This window comes from Wyeomyia smithii, chromosome 3 (genome assembly GCF_029784165.1).
Source record: "Wyeomyia smithii strain HCP4-BCI-WySm-NY-G18 chromosome 3, ASM2978416v1, whole genome shotgun sequence".
In the NCBI taxonomy this organism is placed as follows: Eukaryota; Metazoa; Arthropoda; class Insecta; order Diptera; family Culicidae; genus Wyeomyia; species Wyeomyia smithii.
Genome location: NC_073696.1, coordinates 197,080,412 through 197,099,880, shown reverse-complemented (window position 1 = coordinate 197,099,880; position 19,469 = coordinate 197,080,412). Strand labels below are relative to the sequence as shown.

Sequence of the window (19,469 nt, the reverse complement as noted above, 5' to 3'; positions counted from 1 at the left end):
GCTCCACTCGTGCATATAGGCAAATGCTGAAGATCTTCAGACTTCCGAGTATTTCTTCGATAAAGAAATGGTTGAGAAAGCTTAAAATCGACGAAGGTTTCAACGAGAATATAAAAATCATTTTAAATGAAAAATCGAACTATTTGTGCCAGCAGAAAAATTAGTTTCATTGAAAATTGATGAAATGACACTTCGTCCTAACTTCACGTATTTGGGAAGAGCGAAACCAGACATTTTATTGGGTTTCCCGAGTAAGCTGGGTGACGGTCATTTCTCACCAGATTTTGCGGCTGCTTCTGTGTTGGTCGTCAGGATTAAGGGGTTGATATCTGGTTTTAAGCAGAGCATTGGGTATTTCTTCAGTAAAAACGGATTCAAAACCGATGACTTGCTTTATATTGTTGACAATGCCATAAAATTTATCAAAAGCGCAGGATTTATCCCGAAAATCATGGTTTGCGATCAAAACTCTACCAATCGATCAGTTTACAGCAAATTAGGAGTTACGTACGACCACCCCTATTTCGTACATATCACTGAGACTGTGTATTGTCTTTTTGATCCGCCCCATCTTTTGAAGTCATCCAGAAACAACTTGATGCATCATAATGCTGTCTATGGCGGAGCTGTTATCAAATGGGATCATATAAAATCCCTATATTATGAGGACTGTGAAAGGATACCTAGAGCCGCACCGAAATTGACAAACAAACACATATTTTTACCAGCTTTTGAAGAGATGAGGGTTGGTGTGGCAGCTGAAACACTGAGCATTACGGTATCCTCGGCCATTAAAATGTACGTCGCATATGGATGCTTACCAGAAGAGTGCCTTAGCACGGCAGCATATGTCGAAGACATCGATAAACTTTTCGACATATTCAACGCTACTGATAATGTTCGAAAATCTAATAAGGTAAAATTTCCGATCAGTCTTATTTTGAGCTATTTCCAAATTACATGAATTTTGCACGGACGCATCAATCGTTTGAAAAAAGGATCTATTGAAATCAGAATCGAACGCGTCTAACATTTGCATGATGTTTTACAATAGGTAGAGTTTGTGAGCTTATTGATTCAGAATTCAATATCTTAGAAATTTAGTAACATTACATTGTAGAAAATATGGTATGAAATGATGATATATACATTGTAGAAAATATGGTATGAAATGATGATATATTCTCTTCGAAATTTACGATATTTGTCGTGGGAACGCACTTGAACACAAAACCATATTTCATCGTAATTACATCATAGTATTAAAGTACATACCTTTTCTGTCGAAAAACTTTCTTCCCCTGAAATGCTTATTTTGCCACATTGTACTTTTGGCAACTACATGTGCTTATACATAGTGCACCAATTTTATTCGACGTTATTTTGGATAAACAGGTGTTAAAACCCTGAGGCAGGAGAGCAGTTCCATAAAAAATGTCCCAGTTTTAATTTTTTTATCAATTGTAATTTTTCATTTAGCTGAAACTTTGTTTAGACTGTTGGTTTAATTTTCTGGAACACGATTCATTTTTGAGAAGCTATTGAAAAATGCTATTTTGGGGAGGCGTTGATGATAGCAAATATTTTTCGGACCAAAACGGCTCGTTTAATCGATGTAACGTCTTCGACAAAGTTGTAGATAATTATTTTGTTATGCCGAAAAAAATTTTATTTTTACAAAATTATTTTACAAAAATTTAAAATCCCTAATACATTATACATTAGTCACAATCGAGAGCACTTTCTGATCAAAATTGAAAAACTATTTATTTAAAAAAAAAGTTAAAGGAAAATTCGAAATAAGTTATCTAAAACAGCCCATTTTGTTAAAGTCTAATTTTTTTTTATAAAAACTACAAAAGATTACCTTAACAATACAATCGGTCCGATGATGGATAAATTAAGAAAAAAGTCATGATTTTTTGAAAAACTAATAATGTTTTTTACAGGGTACATTTTTTTCGGAAGGACGAAATTATTATCTACAACTTTGCCAAAGACATTATGCCAATCAAACAAGCCGTTTTGACTAAGAATATGTCAATTCCCCATAGAGTGCTTTATTGGAAATTGAAAATATTTCTTCAGTCAAAACGGTTTTAATGATTGGCATATTGTGTTCGACAAAGTTGTAGATAATAATTTTATCCTTTCCAAAAAATATGCTCCTCGAAAAAAAAAAAAATTAAAAATAAATTCAAATGAATTTTCCTTTTGATTTCTCCATGATCAGACTGATTTCTTTATTTAGGTAATCTTTTGTAGTTTTTATGAAAATAAATTAGATTTTTGAGAAATGAGCTTTTTAAGATTAGTTTTTAAATTGTTTGATTTTTCGGGTAATGTTTTGGAGTTTTTATAGAAAAAAGATTTGAAAAAATTCTCTTTTTTAAAATTTTGGTTTTTAATTTTTCTTTTCAATAAATAATTTTTTTTACATTGTATAGTTTATAGTTCAGTTTTTCGATGAGATGAAAATATTATCTACAACTTTGTCCAAGACGTCACAGCGTTATCATCAATACCTTCCCGAAATAGCATTTTCAACAGTTTCTCAAAAATGGATCGAGTCCCATAAAATTATTCCAGTAGCACAAAATAGCATCTTGTGCCTATAGAAACGTCTTTGCAAAGTTCCAACCAAATCAAAAATGGTCGATTCATTTGGTTGCCCGTTTTTTGTGGAATTGCTCAGGAAAGAGTCTATTTATCTTAATATATTTATTATACCTATTTAGAATAGTAATAATAGAATCCTAAAAGTATTTCTCAATCTTATTCGCTACACCTTCCAAAACTGGTCATCGGTGCTGTCAAATTGCAATTAGGCGCAAGATGAGCCGAAAATATCGATAAATATATTTATTAATATCAAGAAACGTAAAGCAATGTTAACAAATATATTGGCAAATATTTCTCATGGTACGACGGATAAGATATATTCGAAAAGGTTAATCAGAAGATAACGAGTTTCTCAAGTACAAAAAATATGAGGAGCAAATTTAAATTTATTTGATCTGCCATTTTGAAACCGGCATCTATGTTGAATCTCTTATATTTTGTCATGAAACCATAAACTCTACCGTTGGACAAAAACAACATTGAAATCTGAGTTTCTTTGTCTTAAACATGTCTTGTAAATATGAGAAGTGCTCATATACAATCTTTTTTTTGACCCTAGTTATATTTGAAACCATTAACTCCGAACTCTATGCACTGGAATTGTCTCGTCGAAATAGAAAAGCGCCTGGAAGACCTCGTCTTTATTGATAAACAATGTGAAAGCCTCTCAGATGTGAGTGTGTGAATATAAACTACTAAAATAATAAAGGGTTAATAATACATTCCTTCACAGGCAAAGTCATAAAATCATATATATACAAAATATATACAAAATAGCATAAAATCATTGCCTATATCGTCGTAGGACGTAATTTTCTTTGAAACGATTCCCTCATTTTTCTCCGAGGTGGTCCTTTAGGTTGAAAATTACAAAAATATGTTTTTAGCAAGTGTAAACAGTCAACATTTTCGTATAGCTTGAACATTACGTTTGGAATGCGACACGACTTCAACTGAGGCGTATTTGCAGTCATTTTTTTTTGTTTTTTGAAGAAATAAATCTTATCTACAACTTAGCCAAAACCGTTCTGGCTTTTAGAATATTTTTAATCATCCATTACCATTTACCAATTTTACTGATTTTTTTTCAAAAGTTAGTCGTGACCTAGGGGCTAGACAACTATATTTTTATGAAAAATATATCGATAATATTACACGATATTGGTTGATATATTTTGATATTTATCGTTTATCTGTCAATTGACAACCTCAAACGATAATGTAACGCTTGATATAACGGCAATGAGCTATGATATAGATAGAGGGGTGTCCGAAAATGGAACGGTAAATACTTTTTAATATTGAATATTGGAAATATTTCGCAATATATCAATAGTGTCTTAACCCTAGGTCGTGACTCAAAAAAAAAAAAAAAAAAAAATACCGCAGTATAATATGTTTAGCCTATAGGAACATCTGTGCAAAGTTCCAGCCAGATCAGAAATGACAATTGAAAAAATATTAAAATTTTCCTATGTTGCTAGTATTGCTCAACAGCAATATCAATATCACAGAAATATACCTCTTGTATGAGTATCCTTGTATACGAATCGGCACGGTGATCCTAACTGGATGTTTAGAAAGAACAAAGTCAATGATCCTTGCGTACTCAAATAAGATGGATGAAAATTGAAATCATTCAGCACAAGCTACTATAGAGCTCTAATGTACAAGATTCAGTGGTGATTGATTCAGCAATTTGAAAACAAATAAAGTTTGCGACCGCTTTCCTTAACCACGCCTCTGGAATGCAGCAAAGTCAATGTCACAGAAACACGCTCTATACTCGAACAGAGAACAAATTTAGTTGACACGACAAGAACTGTACAAAAAAGTCCTGGATTGCATAGTTGAACGCAAGATCAGTTCCAGTCGCTTATCAAGTCTATATTTCGTCAAGCTTTTATTTTTTTTTTTTTTAATAAGGGGATTGTTAGTAGTTTAGGTATTTATGATAAATATTAGTATAATGAGTATGTGTGTCTAATCACAAATGGTGATTTCTCAACACTAAACATCGCAACCCCTGAAGAAGAGTTGGAATTCGATAAATATTTCATTCCTTAGGAAAACTGCAAAGTCAGCCTTGTGTGTCACTATTTAGTCCTCAATTTGTTTAATCAAAAAAAAATCAAATTAAAAATAGTTATAAATAGTAAAATAAATAGTAAAACTTGTTTTGAATTGTTCTTTTTCAATCAAACAGTTTTTAACATGCATATATTAATTTATGATTGATTCTTTCACTAAAATAACGTTTTATTGAAATCATTGGAAACATTCGTTTCCAAATTACAGACCGTACCGGACTTGGAGCCGAACCGGAACGAAACCAAACAAACTGCACCCTAAACGGACCGCAGCAGAACAATAAACAATATCGCACGCTAGCCTGGAGGGCTAATGCCGTCTCGATCAACTAGATTATGAGTTGAGAGAATTCGTTATCGATATTGTTTTTGCAACATTTCGCATGTTGTAGGATAAGTACAACGATACACCGTGCCCCAGTGCTGAGTTGAGAAAATTTCCAGCTCGAAGAGATCCTCGACCTGATCGGGATCGAACCCGACATCACAACCGTGTGGGAGAGCTAGCCGACCGACATCGCTAATCACAGAACCACGAGTTCCAGGCTCGTTCCGATTTTCAATCAGACCGGACAAGACCAAAATCCAGACCTAACTTTTCGTTCCGTTATCGAGCACTTTACCACTTGCGTACCCGACCCCTCCGCAACCGAAAAAATGAAAATTCTTTTACCTGCCATTCCACGAGATTTGAACCGATTTTGATCGAACCTTTTTCAACAAATTTATCATAGTTTTTAGGACAGTTGAAGATATTTCAAAATTTTCCGTTGTTTCGGATTTATCGAGGGTAACCGTGGGGTAAGTACCCTTCCAGAGACACAGGCTAGAATAAAAATGGTAGCGAAACCTTGCTTGCGACTTATCAAACTTGAAGTTTTTGCAAAGCAACACTATTGGCGATCGGTATTTGGCCGTATAAGGAATTGCATTCAAATCTTTTAAGTTAAATTCAATTAACTCTCTCGTTTCGAAAATTTTCTCTTAGTGCCAGAAAGTCGGGTATTCCTAAAAAAAATTTTTTTTTGAGAGAACAGATCTCGACGTATCATGCATGTCTGAGATATTTGGCATCAAACATTTTATTCAAAAAGCAGGGCTGATGAGGGCTGGTCAAGTTGGTAAAAAAGTGACTTTAGTGACTATTTTTCGGAAAAAAGTAACTTTAGTGACTTTTTGATGAAAAAAGTGACTTTTGAGTGACCAGCTTAAAAAAAGTGACCAAGTCACTAAAAAGTGACCAACTTGCAGCCCTGAACAATGTACCAATCATATGCGAGCACGCCTGGCACAGACATCATAAATAGACAGCAACTGCTTGCTGTTATAGGGGAACAAGGGGCAAGATGGTCATACGGGGCAGAATGGGCATATGTTGTTTCTAGGTTTCTGGCAGCAATTTGGAACTGTTATAAATTTGAATCATTAACATTAATCTGAAGATGTAATTTTATTCAAAATAACTGGAAAAAACAAATTCGCTTCTACACAATCAACAATTGTATCGTTCATGCACGTCTTGCGTGTAATATTATAGCTCACAAGCGCGAAAAATAAGGGTTTTTGCATGCGTATGTGTCGTTTTGGGCTCGAAAGTTTATGTTCGGTAATCGTTATTGATATTTAAACAGTTTCAATAAATTATGCAGTGTTTTCAAGTCAAACATCATCTAAAAACAGCTCTTTCTCATAAGTGTTTCTCATTGGGCAGAACGGGCACTGCTGGTAGGGGCAAAATTACCATACCTATGCACGAAAACATAACCTACAAACCAGAAAGTGCTGTCAAAAAAGTAAACATCGTGCAAGCAGCAGTTAATAGTAAAATGGTTCGGAATTACAAACGTTTGTCGGGGCGCAAAAAATGGTCACAAACATCATTGGCCACTGCTATAGACGCGGTTATTTCTCATTGAATGTCAGTGAACCGAGCGGCTATTGCACACGGCATTCCACGGCAAACGTTAAGCCGACATTTAAGGCTGCGTCGAACAGATTCGTTTGTTGACAATCATTAAAATATAGTTACCTAAATTTAAATTTTGTCATGTTTTATTATTTCTTCATCCGCACAGTAGTGTTTTATGGACCAAAACCTTATTTTTACATGCGGGCAAATTCATACATAATTTTCAAATTGAAAAAGGCTAAAAAATTATGCTGTTTCGGAGTATAAATAGTGAAACAGGAAAGAAAAACTTTGTTTCGGTACCTACGATTGTACGTTACATTAATACATTGTTTAATGTTTGCTTGAAATCGAAAAATATGAACATGCCCATTATGCCCCATAGGTATGCCCAATCTACCCCGTACCGCGACCAGCCTCATACTTTTTAGTGGCTAAGAAAATTATTTATAAATATTTAAATAACCTTTTTCTTTAGTTTCCGATGTAGCAACTCTTGAGTATTATTCTTACTCTATGTAGTAAAAATGTATTCAGTAGCTTTTTGCTCACTTTGCCCTAACAATTTGATGAGAAGCTTAAGGTGCTCATCTTGCCCATTGTCCCCCTATCCTGTATAGCAGTGGCAAAAAAAAAAATGACAGAATCTCAAAGTCCCAATAGGTCAACTAATGTTAGCATCCATGACCCTAGACTATTTTGATGTCATGAAGGTGAAGCTTTTTCGGAAAGTTCGTAACCACCTCCACTATCAGACAGTATTACGTTCTGCTGTTATTAAAACTGATATCTTGAGGGAGAGTATGATGGCACAGGCAACAGTACTGCACCGAGCAATGTATGAATAGAGCGCTGGTTACTCGTCGTCTATCAGTGCAGAAAAACTCGATATTCATTTTTGTGCAGTCATGCCAAGTGAAAACTACATTGCCGCTGTTGACGCACTGTGGGGCGTGGAACACAATCAAATCTCCGTTCGAATTGCCTTCTTCTTCTCGTTTCGTATAGCAGCAAATATCAGAATTCAAGATGATTTTTCAGGTGCCGCAAAATACGCTGCGCCGCCGGGGATGCGTTGTTTATTTTTGAACTCTACACTCTGCTTTTCTCAGATTTATTTAAATAACTGAATATAGGGTATTTAAAAGACAATAGAATACCAAAATTCTCCATACAGATATTTGAATAGGTAGTTAAACGAGCTTACTAATGATTATATTTTACTAGCTAAATGAATTTAGTTCAACATGACAATACTAGTTGCATCCCGCATTGGCTGTATAGAAGAAAACCAAATTCATTTCATCTTGATATTAAGGTTCCGACATTAGTATTTGTATTTTTCAATTGAAATTTTTGACATGGGACTACGTCTCTGTTTTCTATACTGGGATGCATTCTGCAAAATAGGAAACGAAACTGGCAAATGTTACGTCAGATTTCAAACGATAATAACAGCATAACCACATGATGGATAACAATAACCAATATATTGTTGGATAGATAAAACGTGCAACAATTTTATAATACGCTAATCATCATTATTTTTTCACTGCTCAACGGTGAAAATTGATAAAAAGTTACAAGAAAATTAACGCGAACAATAAACCAATCACACGCGAGCATTCCTAGCACAGACGATGTGAATGGACACCAACCATTCCATGTAATATTTTCTGTTTAGTTATCAAAAAAAAAAAAATGGACAGAGTTTCCCCGTCTCAACAGGTCAATTCAAGTTTGCTTCCATGAACTTAGACTAATTTGAAGTCTCGAAGGTAAAGATCTTTCGAAAAGTTTTGAAACAAGCCTTTTACTTGAACAATTTCTGAACCTGCTGTCAGAGCATAATATAAACTGATGTCTTGAAAGAAAACATGCTGGTGAAGGCAACAATACCGTAGAGTATAATATACATATTATGTGGAGCAGAGCGCCGCTGGTCTGTCGTCATCTATCATTGCAGTGGTACACGACTTCTATTTCCGTAAAATCAAGGAGAAACTGCAATGCTGCTGCATTGATAGTGATTAAAAGTTTATCTCATGAATATGGTCATCTTAGAAAAAAATAAACTACTCAACAAGAATTGAGCATTTTTGCAACGGTCATAAGATTTTTTTTGCATTTTATCTTCGATATTCACTATCGTGATCGAAAGAGTAGATTTCTGAAAATACAAATCTATAGAAGCTTAATAGCCAGCGAATGCTTCTGAATATTTTGTCGATTCACTAGGATTTATTTGGAATCTTTGTTCACATTTCAACATTATTAGATGATATATTTTTGTTATCTACTTAACAAATAATATTCTTACGGATATTAGCTGTGTTCGTAATACAGTGAATGTAATTGTTGGCAAATGAAAAAAATTTGTCAAACAAAAAACCGAAAATAATCATTTCAAACTTTAACTTCCTTGTAACTGTTGATTGTTATGATTTTTCGCTGAAACTTGTTGATTATTTTGTTCAACATTTTCATGCATCCCTATGAGTGAACCTATGTAACGACTTTAAAATTGTTTCCATAATAAGATTTATGTAATAAATTTAATTTGATCAGAGTTAAATAAAACAAACAATGTATTATGATAACGTAGGTATTGTTGAATTTGGTTAATGAGGAAATAGAGTTAATTCTGATTCAGACGCATTGCGAGAAATTCTTGGTGCTTCTTCAATAAAAACGACACGCTTGTGTCTTGTTAAATAAATGTTGTTCGCACAAAAAAACACTACACAATCTCGTTAAGTGTAGTCGAAGTTCTGTCGAGTGTTGTTCAATATATTTCTAAAAAGGAAATTATTGGGGAGGCTGCGTATAAAAAAATACTTAAACCACAGAACAAACAAATTGTTGCTGTCTGCAGATTCTGTAACCTTTGTTACTAAAAATCCTTCTAAATACAGTGTTTAGTTACACGTCACCATTTCATACAACCCTAGGGCTGTATACCTTGTAGTATTTTTGCATTAGCATCTGCAAGCAAATATTACTTTCTATAACCTTACTTGTAATTTAACAACGCTAAGCAAACATCAATTGCTGAGGCTAATGTTTTTTTTAATTAGTAGTGTTTGTTTGACACGACACGATACATAAAATGTTTAATGGAGAGGCTAATATTGTGCATCACTCTAGCCCAGATTATTTTCGAAGATAACAGACATATAACTTTTAAATATGGTATCTTGGTTGTTTTTTGGTATCTTGAAGCTGATGAATTTTTTTCTAATTGATTCTGTATACTGATAAAATGTTTAAATTGAACTAAATTAAATGTTAACTTGTTCATAAAATTCTATGTCAATTTCGAATTTTCTGTGAATACACATTTTCTACTAAAACTGTAATTCGTTATCGATCTGCTTTGTGATCGGTGAGTGAGCCAACTTCAACAAGACAAAAAGACATAGAAGGATATTTAATTACTACTAAATCGTACTCAATTAATTATTTTATATAAGGTTGCCTTTCCGCGTATTAAAGAAAATTGACTGTATTAGAATGAAAGGTATTCATCAATGGTCAAGAAACCAAATTTAGGGGGAAATTTGGGTCTAGAACTCTAAAGCAATATTTTAGAGAAAAACTTTCCTCTACAAAGTTGTTACATATGATGAAGCGCTTATTGAAAAAGTATCAAAAATTAGGGTGACCAAAATTTTCGATGCTATCAAGAGTATAACTTTTTTATTTTTGTAGATAGAAAATCTTGCTCTTCAATTTTATAGCTCCAATAATTTTAAGTAACTTTGTAAAAAAATTTTCTCTAAAACGTTGTTATAGACCTCTAGACCCAAATTTGCCCCTAAATTTGGTTTTTGGACCATTGTGAATGTTGAAAATAGAGGGCTGCAAAGAAATAATCAAAATACAGACCTCGTTCGATTTTGACAACACGCCAGAATTTCTTCTGTTGCCAAATCGAACCATGCCAAAAATAAACGGTTCATTTTTCATGACTTTTTTGACTTTTTAAGTGGCCTAAGACGACCTCAACAGTAGACATGGCCACCAATGAAGTGTAGTTTTAGTTCCAAGTCGTTTGAGGTGTCGCTTGATGAATTTGGACTGACGACCTAGATACTTGATAATACCCGAACCAAAATACCTTTCTTTTGGAAGATGTGGAGCCTGAATTGGTTAGAATAAATCAAGCAAACTACGAAAGTAAAACGAGCTCAAATCAAACATAGCTTCAAAAGAAAAATATAAAATTATTGTAGTCCTACGTCAACCATGCGGTCGTGTCTTCGATACCACCCTCCTACTATTTTAGTTCCTAGGATATAGCGAAGTATGTTATGAATAATTAATGTTAAAGTATTCTACTTACAGAAGATAATTGTACTGAAAATTTCTTTCTTATTTTTCAAAATATTTGAGCCACTGCGACCCAGGGTTGATATTTGTTGACACTCTTAAGTGAAAGTGAAAAAAAGCATCCATAAACGTTATTTTTTTACAATCCTTTCAGAGTTCTCCCTTCCCGCTTTTTGCATAGAAAAGAACTATCAAAACACCTCATTATATTTCATGCGATGGAAGCAAGACAACAGAATCAGTTTATCAGTTAATGAAGATTGTCAAGGCATCGGTCAGTGTCAGTGAAAAAGTGTTTCGGTGAGGTTTATTTGGTTGAGTGGACTGTTTGTTTTTCTTTTTCGCTTTGAAGTGAAGATCATTTGGTTGGGTTTGTCGTCAAATGTTATTCCGTAACCGTGAACGATGCGCGCGATCTATTTCATCTGAGTATAACAGCACGTAACTAGGACGAAAATCTAGTGTATCTGAAAGAGTGCTGCGATCATTGGAAGTGAAAATTGAAAATGATTGACTGTAATTTTCGAAGAATTTTGCTGGGGAAAATGACTTTTATCAGAACTGCTGCGACCATTGTTTTGATCTTTTGTGGTTTTCAGCGTCATTCACTGTTACTCGGTTTAGGGATGTCAATGGCTCGGTTAAACCAGACTGGCTGCTTAGTATTTTCTTACTTACCTTACCAATCTGCTGTATCAAGAAGTTGACGCCATATTGCTCGGTTTTGAGCTGTGTCTTGCCAGTTCCTTAGGCGTCTTATAACCCGCAAGTCTCCTTCGAACTGGTCGAGCCATCGTGCACACTGCGCCCCTCCAGTTCCTTGTTTCGTCGCCTAGATCGTTGCCGATTTTTCCGGTCCGTATTCAATTCTTGATTGTTCGTAGAATTTCAATTTCAGCATGCTGCCTTACTAGGGCTGCGGATGCCTAGTCTCGCGACGGGGCTCCGTCTTGAGTGTAGCCGGCGAGACACCGCATTTTGTAATTCAGCCGTCCGCTCCGGATCAGACGCTGTTTGAGCCGCTTCTTACATGGAGAACAGACGCTCAAGCAAGCTGCTCCCCGAGGAGAACAGCTCCCCCTTCCCGGTCAGCATACGACCAAGTTTCTACTGGTTCACTGATCTTCCATTGGTTACTCGTATCCCAGTCGGTACCACGTGGAGGTAGAGATAGGAGTTGCTGGGCATTCTGCTTTGAACCACACTGGGGTCTATTTTATGCCAACTAGTACGGGTGTACTACTGTACGCACTGTCCAGCCAATTACCAACCAGTAGTATTTTCTTAGCGCCTTTTTTATTCAAGGCAATCGCAGACGATGTTGGACAAAGCAATTTGGCATTTGGATTTTTGATGGCAAACGTTGCCAAATACTGTAAAGTTTTATCACACGAAATTCAAATTTTAAAGTTGAGTTTTCTTGAAATTTGAAAAATAAATTTTCGACGCTAATTTTCAAACGCGTTTTTCTCGCAACTATGATTTTTGAGTTGTGCCAGTGTTGAATTCAACTGACGATAAGTTTAAATTCAGAAAAAGTAACTGATGTTGAAAAATTGATTTTAACTCATCGTGCACAAATTTGTTCGCCCTTAAAAGGACGGTTTTTGATTGTTGGAATAGGATCATTGTTTAGGCCTTCTTCTCGGTCTTCTTGGGCAACAAAACGGCTTGAATGTTTGGCAGGACACCTCCCTGGGCAATGGTGACACCGGACAGCAGTTTGTTCAACTCCTCATCGTTACGGATGGCTAATTGAAGATGACGCGGAATTATTCTGGTCTTCTTGTTGTCACGGGCAGCATTTCCTGCCAATTCCAACACTTCAGCAGCCAGATATTCCATCACAGCTGCCAGATACACGGGAGCACCAGCACCGACACGTTCGGCATAGTTTCCCTTTCGCAGCAGACGGTGAATACGGCCTACCGGGAACTGGAGACCAGCACGAGACGAACGAGACTTTGCCTTCCCCTTAACTTTGCCTCCTTTACCGCGTCCAGACATGTTGTAGTAGAGTTTTAGTTTACGTTGTTTGAGAGAGCGTTAAACTGATGCCAAATGCAGGGATCAACCTTCTTTATATACCGCAGCAAATGACAGTTGCTGATCGGAGGGTTGGACCTCGCAGGTAACGGAATGGTAGAATTCAAAAAAGGGGACGCGCTTCTGATCTGTTTTGTGTGAGTATAAAAAGGCGACTCACTGTGGCAAACAACATCACTTTCTATCAGTAAACGAAGGTAAACAGTTAGAGAAATGCCACCAAAAACCAGTGGAAAGGCCGCCAAGAAATCTGGCAAAGCCCAGAAAAACATCACGAAGGGCGACAAGAAAAAGAAGAAGCCACGTCGTAAGGAGAGCTACGCCATTTACATCTACAAGGTCCTGAAGCAAGTCCACCCAGACACCGGAATCTCTTCCAAGGCCATGAGCATCATGAACAGCTTTGTTAACGATATTTTCGAGCGCATTGCTGCTGAAGCTTCCCGTTTGGCTCACTACAACAAGCGTTCTACGATTACTTCTCGCGAGGTTCAGACCTCTGTCCGTCTGTTGTTGCCAGGAGAATTGGCCAAACACGCCGTCTCTGAGGGCACCAAGGCTGTCACCAAGTACACTAGCTCCAAGTAAATGTTTGGGATACCATGCATTGATTATCGTACACCAATCGGCCCTTTTAAGGGCCAACAAATGATACTCGAAGAAGAATTTGAATTTTTTATGTTATTTGATCGTTATTATTATAATCGCAAAAGCGAGAAAATGTTGTACGGCTCAAATGAGTTACCCTTAAAAGATTGTAACTTATCAACCATTCCTGTGAATTTTGGTGCCCCTTCTTTGATAGGAAGTGCGTCAAAAAGCCGCAAAGTAAGTGCTCGCCGGGTTCGTCGCAGAGGTACAAAAAATCATAGGAAAGGTTAAAAAGCTATTTAATTTTTAGTTTGAACTCTAGTATTCCCGTTTAATAGATTATTTGGAAGAAAATTATCACCCTAGTTTTGGTATGCTCTATTGTAAATCTGTCATTCTCCATGGCTTGATCATTAATTTTGACATAAATTAGAATATGACGAATTCATTATTCAGGAGTGTTAAAAAAATTAAAGAACCATAATATTTTGTTACAATTTCTGGTGTCTGCATGGCTAAGTCTGGCGGAAATTGAATCCAACAAATTCTTCAAATGAAGAAACTCAATCCATTTTTTGTTTGAAGCAATCTAAAATTCGATTTTTATTCACAGCAAGGATATTATTCTCTGTACGTACATTATCGACCTTCTGTGGTAAATTTTTAATACGATACCTCAGTTGAATTTAATGTTGACGCAACTCATGCTTCAGAATAGCGATTCTAGTCAAATTGTTCTCAATCAGGATGTTTATTTAGGTTTTTTTTTTGAGATTTGAAACTAGAGCTTGTTCTACATGAATTGAATGTTCAAGATGCTTCAAAGCTTAGTTCTAAGACTCTAGCTTGAAAATGAGATAAATAACTAACTTTCATTCATTAATTTGGTGGCCCTTAGAAGGACCTTTTGTGGGAATATCTTTGGTCGAACCGTTTTAACCTCCGAAACCGTACAGAGTGCGTCCCTGGCGTTTCAGCGCATAGACGACATCCATGGCGGTGACGGTCTTACGTTTGGCGTGTTCGGTATAAGTGACTGCGTCACGGATTACGTTTTCCAGGAAAACCTTCAGCACACCTCGGGTTTCCTCGTAGATCAAACCGGAGATACGTTTCACTCCTCCACGGCGCGCCAGACGACGGATGGCGGGTTTAGTGATACCCTGGATGTTATCACGAAGAACCTTGCGATGACGCTTAGCACCTCCTTTACCGAGTCCTTTACCTCCTTTGCCGCGACCAGTCATTTTTAGCTAGAGTTAGTTTGTCCTGTAACGAATGTTTCAAACTGAGATGCCAACACAAAGTTTGGTTTTGCTTTTATATGTTTTCGAATCAACAATTCTAGCTGCCTATTTTTTTTTTGTTTCTCTGTATTGTAACTTCCATACAGGCAGCATAATCCTATTTCCCCCTAATTCCACAGGATAGTTTTTGTTCTTTGTGTATGTCCTATGTTGTACATACAGGCAAACTATCTCTATTTCTCCTACATCACAGTAGTATGTGAAAGAATGACAGATGTTTGTGTTTGGAAATCAGCACGTAAAATCCGTTACTGTTAGGACTATAAAAAGGGTCAGTTGCCTGCGTTGGCATCATCAGTTCAAATTTTTCCGCTTTTGAAAGCTATCCGAAGTTATAAAACTTACTTGCCATGGCCCGTACCAAGCAGACCGCTCGTAAATCCACCGGAGGAAAGGCTCCTCGTAAACAACTGGCCACAAAGGCAGCCCGTAAAAGTGCCCCGGCTACTGGAGGAGTGAAGAAGCCTCATCGTTATCGCCCAGGAACGGTCGCTCTGCGTGAAATCCGTCGTTACCAAAAATCAACCGAACTTCTGATCCGCAAGCTTCCGTTCCAGCGTTTGGTTCGTGAAATTGCTCAGGATTTCAAGACCGATTTGCGTTTCCAAAGCTCCGCCGTTATGGCTCTGCAGGAGGCTAGCGAAGCCTATCTGGTTGGTCTTTTTGAAGATACCAATCTGTGCGCCATCCATGCCAAGCGTGTGACCATCATGCCAAAGGACATCCAATTGGCTCGCCGCATTCGTGGTGAACGTGCTTAAGGTGGTTATCGAAATGTCATACTACATAGCAAACGGCCCTTCTCAGGGCCACAAACAATTTGAATGAAGATTCGAATTTTTATAACTTGTATTCACTCTATTACTCATTTGAGGGTCTATATCGTAAGTTTAAATCAAGATTGGCACAACTCAAACTCGATAGTTTCGCGAGAAACGATTACCGAAGATAAGCATCATTTGTTTTTTATTTCCCCAAATTTTAAGCATTCTCGTTTTCATTGTTTCGTGTGCATAACGGGTGATTTGGAATTTCTTTGAGGCTCTTTCACTTCACAAGAATGAAAGGAGTGTCTTATTTGTATTGATCAAAAAAAACTTTGAGCCAAGAAAGTTGATGTTCTGGATGAAAAGAACCGACTGTGAAAATTGCTATATTGCAATAACGCTATTGAGACATCTGCATAGAAGAACTCTTGAGACCTAAATCTACAAATTTTATTAAACTTTGAAATTGTTCACAAAATATTCAATCATTATCAAAATGTAAATATCAGCTTGTAATAAGCTTCAACTAATCAGAAATAAACTAGTTTTTACGATTATAATAATTTTATTTTATGTTTGTTTCAATTTCCTGAATTTTGAAATCAAAGAATATGTATACTTACACTCACATCATTAATATATTAATTTCACTAGTACTTGTTACAAGTAATAAATTTCAAAAATGTATCATTTCCAAGCAAATCGAAACTCCATGTAAAAATTGCACAAAATTTTTCCAAAAAATACTGCACCTACTTCTGATGGACATTCCAAAAAAGCCCTATAGTGTGATAATCCACAACTCGTCTGTTATGCGGTTGAATATTTAGAGAAAATAATATAAAGTCTGTTGAAACAAGGAGCTATATTCAAACAAATACATCATGAAAATCATGATTTGATTTGATTTGAATGATTTGAAATTATCTCAAGTCGAAAGCTGATCAATTCGTCGGGGTCGTGCACAGTGCTGATAAAAGTCATTTTCCCCAGCAAAATTCTTCGAAAATTACAGCCAATGATTTTCAATTTTCACTTCCAATGATCGCAGCACTCTTCCAGATACACTAGATTTTCGTCCTAGTAACGTGCTGTTATACTCAGATGAAATAGATCGCGCGCATCGTTCACGGTTACGGAATAAAATTTGACGACAAATCCAACCAAATGATCTTCACTTCAAAGCGAAAAAGAAAACCAAACAGTCCACTCAACCAAAATGAACATCACCGAAACACTTTTTCACTGACACTGACCGATGCCCTGACAATCTTCGTTAACTGATTTTGTTGTCTTGCTTCCATCGTATGAAATATAATGAGGTGTTTTGACAGTTCACTTTCATGCAAAAAGCGGGAAGGGAGAACTCTGAAAGGATTGTAAAAAAATAACGTTTATGGATGCTTTTTTTCACTTTCACTTAAGAGTGTCAACAAATATCAACCCTGGTCGTGCATACTGGCAATTTCTTAGTTTTGAGTTTTTGAAAGCAAACGATACCAAAGACTTTCAACTTTTCTCCCACGAAAGTCCGTTTCAAAATTCATAAAAAATCAAGAGTTATGAGTAGAAGTGCCTGATTGAATTTGTGCCTGAAGTGATTGAAAAATGTACTATAGTTAGTTAGAAATTTTCGGAAAATATAGTCCATCAGGTAAGAGTAAAAATGAAGTTTTAACTTGTACAACGTGCTCTTAATAATATTATGTGCAAAATGGACCCAAGAATGTTGAATAAGGATTAAAAATCTTAAACTGTGAAAATTAAAAAAAAAATTGAAAAAAAGTTGAAATTTGAAAAATACGATAATTTTCAAACGCGTTTCGAGTTGTTATAATTTATAATATAGTTGTATAGTTTTATAGTTATAATTTTTGAGCTATGCCAGTGTTGCACGAAACCGACGATATTAGCATGGAATTAGTACACAAAATTTTTATTAACAATTGAATAAACAACATCAATGGAACAAATTATTACAAATTTCAAAAATTTCAAATAAATTTAAAATTTATTCAATCCAATTTCGCATCGGAACTAAAATAAGTTTTCTTATGAAACCCGTATAGCGAGGCATACGTGTGCTGCCAATAACGATTTTGAATTCGAATGCGTATCGCTTCAGCATTACATTCTGGGAGTGAGGTATTTACTCACTCAGGCCACAAATATATTTGTTCTCCGAATAACAATTCCTCAACTTGCAAATAAATTTGCTAAAACACAAAAACTTTACTATTTTTAACAACACTCCAATCACTGTTTTGATATCAGTAACTTACAAGCAAATTTTCATGACGACCAGTACTAAACATTCATTTTTTTACTCGGTTATGAAAAGTTTATGAGTGCTAGGAGACTTATAGCAGGTAAATATATTCTATTGCAGCATACTTTCTAACAATTAAGGTATTTTAAATAGTAATACCAGAAAAGTGTGTTCTACGTATCCGTTGCCGTTTTCCTTCCAGGGTCAATGCTTTCCCTAGCAGGGACGACAGATATGTATACCTATTAAACTAAGGGTAAATGTTTCATAATTTGTTATTCATCTCACTTTCGTAAGATTTCTAAAACTTCAAAGCATAATGGCTGATACTGCAACTGCTGCTACTGCCGCTCCGGTCGCTGCCTCACCGGCAAAGGCACCAAAGAAGGCCAAGGCATCCAAGGGAGACGCCAAGAAACCGAAGAAGCCAGCAACTCACCCTCCAGTGAACGACATGGTTTTGGCCGCTATCAAGACCCTCAAGGAACGTAACGGATCCTCGCTGCAGGCCATCAAGAAGTACATGGCTGCTAACTACAAATGCGATGTTGCCAAGCTGGCTCCGTTCTTGAAGAAGGCGCTGAAATCGGGTGTCGAGAAGGGTACACTAGTCCAGACTAAGGGATCTGGTGCGTCCGGTTCTTTCAAGGTTAAAGCCGATGCAAAGAAACCAGCTGGAGAGAAGAAGGCCAAGAAACCCAAAAAGGAAACCAAAGCTAAGAAATCTGCTGGCGAGAAAAAGGTTGCCAAGAAACCAAAAGCCACTGCTGCCAAGAAAACCGGTGAGAAGAAGGCCAAGGCAGGTTCTGCTAAAGCGGCCAAGAAGGCTGCTGCGGTGAAAAAAGCTGCTGCTCCTAAACAGAAAGCCACAAAACCATCGAAGGCAGCTGCCAAGAAACCGAAAACCCCGAAACCGAAGAAAGCGGCTGCTCCGGCTAAAAAGGCTGCCCCGAAAAAGGCCGCTGCCAAGAAGTAAACATCGAATAGAATTACCAGAATTCAGAACAATCAGTCCTTTTTAGGACTACCAGAAAAGTACTTGAAGAAGTTGGTTTGATTTTACTGCACTGCCTACAAAAGCATAACTGTCCCATATGTAAAGACAAGGAGTGCGAGAAAATGCGATGTTCATGTTAGACTTTCATTCAGGATTTCAGAATAATAATTCATTATCTTCACAATTTAACTACAAACATACTTTGATTGTGAATTTAATTTATTCCAAGACACCAGCTGCAAAGTAAAGTCAATAATGTTTAATTTTGATCAATGAGTTGCACACGGACTCAAAAATACACCATTTGAAGACTATTGACGTCAAAATGTTGATGTCAAAAAATTTCAGTTTCAAATCAACTTTATCGTTAAAAATGAAGCCACTTCACTAGCTTTTTTTTGTTTTCTAACATGCATTCATAATCCTAACAAAAAAAAAAGGATTTTTGTTGCCGCATTCAAAAAGAAAACGTTGGTAATGTAATGAAATCAATAAGGGACTGTTAAGTCCCAATCTTGATTCGTAGATTAATTAAGATG

At 36.3% G+C, this 19,469-nt stretch overlaps 6 protein-coding genes across 6 annotated transcripts; 4 read left to right on the top strand and 2 right to left on the bottom strand.

Moving 5' to 3' along the window:
* Positions 1 to 451: 451 nt before the first annotated feature.
* Positions 452 to 4,974, top strand: LOC129728982 (uncharacterized). The gene is made up of 2 exons (XM_055687456.1): positions 452 to 916; positions 4,921 to 4,974. The coding sequence occupies exons 1-2, from the start codon at positions 452 to 454 to the stop codon at positions 4,972 to 4,974; spliced, it is 519 nt and encodes a 172-aa protein (XP_055543431.1).
* A 7,611-nt stretch (positions 4,975 to 12,585) lies between these two features.
* Positions 12,586 to 12,978, bottom strand: LOC129729770 (histone H2A). The gene has a single exon (XM_055688589.1). It carries the CDS (start codon positions 12,958 to 12,960, stop codon positions 12,586 to 12,588), a length of 375 nt encoding a protein of 124 aa, XP_055544564.1. The 5' UTR covers positions 12,961 to 12,978.
* Positions 12,979 to 13,212: 234 nt separating this feature from the next.
* Positions 13,213 to 13,587, top strand: LOC129729771 (histone H2B). Its single transcript, XM_055688590.1, has one exon. It carries the CDS (start codon positions 13,213 to 13,215, stop codon positions 13,585 to 13,587), a length of 375 nt encoding a protein of 124 aa, XP_055544565.1.
* A 658-nt stretch (positions 13,588 to 14,245) lies between these two features.
* Positions 14,246 to 14,864, bottom strand: LOC129729776 (histone H4). Its single transcript, XM_055688594.1, has one exon. It carries the CDS (start codon positions 14,835 to 14,837, stop codon positions 14,526 to 14,528), a length of 312 nt encoding a protein of 103 aa, XP_055544569.1. The 5' UTR covers positions 14,838 to 14,864; the 3' UTR covers positions 14,246 to 14,525.
* Positions 14,865 to 15,241: 377 nt separating this feature from the next.
* Positions 15,242 to 15,867, top strand: LOC129729777 (histone H3). The gene has a single exon (XM_055688595.1). It carries the CDS (start codon positions 15,248 to 15,250, stop codon positions 15,656 to 15,658), a length of 411 nt encoding a protein of 136 aa, XP_055544570.1. The 5' UTR covers positions 15,242 to 15,247; the 3' UTR covers positions 15,659 to 15,867.
* A 2,385-nt stretch (positions 15,868 to 18,252) lies between these two features.
* Positions 18,253 to 18,909, top strand: LOC129729765 (histone H1B-like). Its single transcript, XM_055688583.1, has one exon. The coding sequence runs from the start codon at positions 18,253 to 18,255 to the stop codon at positions 18,907 to 18,909; it is 657 nt and encodes a 218-aa protein (XP_055544558.1).
* Positions 18,910 to 19,469: the final 560 nt, after the last annotated feature.

What these genes read in the sequence shown, in the direction of transcription:
- LOC129728982 (XM_055687456.1), top strand. Translation starts at nt 452, where the DNA reads ATGGTTTGCGATCAAAACTCTACCAATCGATCAGTTTACAGCAAATTA. An exon ending in ATGTTCGAAAATCTAATAAG is followed by an intron (nt 917 to 4,920) that starts GTAAAATTTCCG and finishes TCCAAATTACAG; the next exon opens with ACCGTACCGGACTTGGAGCC.
- LOC129729770 (XM_055688589.1), bottom strand. Translation starts at nt 12,960, where the DNA reads ATGTCTGGACGCGGTAAAGGAGGCAAAGTTAAGGGGAAGGCAAAGTCT.
- LOC129729771 (XM_055688590.1), top strand. Translation starts at nt 13,213, where the DNA reads ATGCCACCAAAAACCAGTGGAAAGGCCGCCAAGAAATCTGGCAAAGCC.
- LOC129729776 (XM_055688594.1), bottom strand. Translation starts at nt 14,837, where the DNA reads ATGACTGGTCGCGGCAAAGGAGGTAAAGGACTCGGTAAAGGAGGTGCT.
- LOC129729777 (XM_055688595.1), top strand. Translation starts at nt 15,248, where the DNA reads ATGGCCCGTACCAAGCAGACCGCTCGTAAATCCACCGGAGGAAAGGCT.
- LOC129729765 (XM_055688583.1), top strand. Translation starts at nt 18,253, where the DNA reads ATGGCTGATACTGCAACTGCTGCTACTGCCGCTCCGGTCGCTGCCTCA.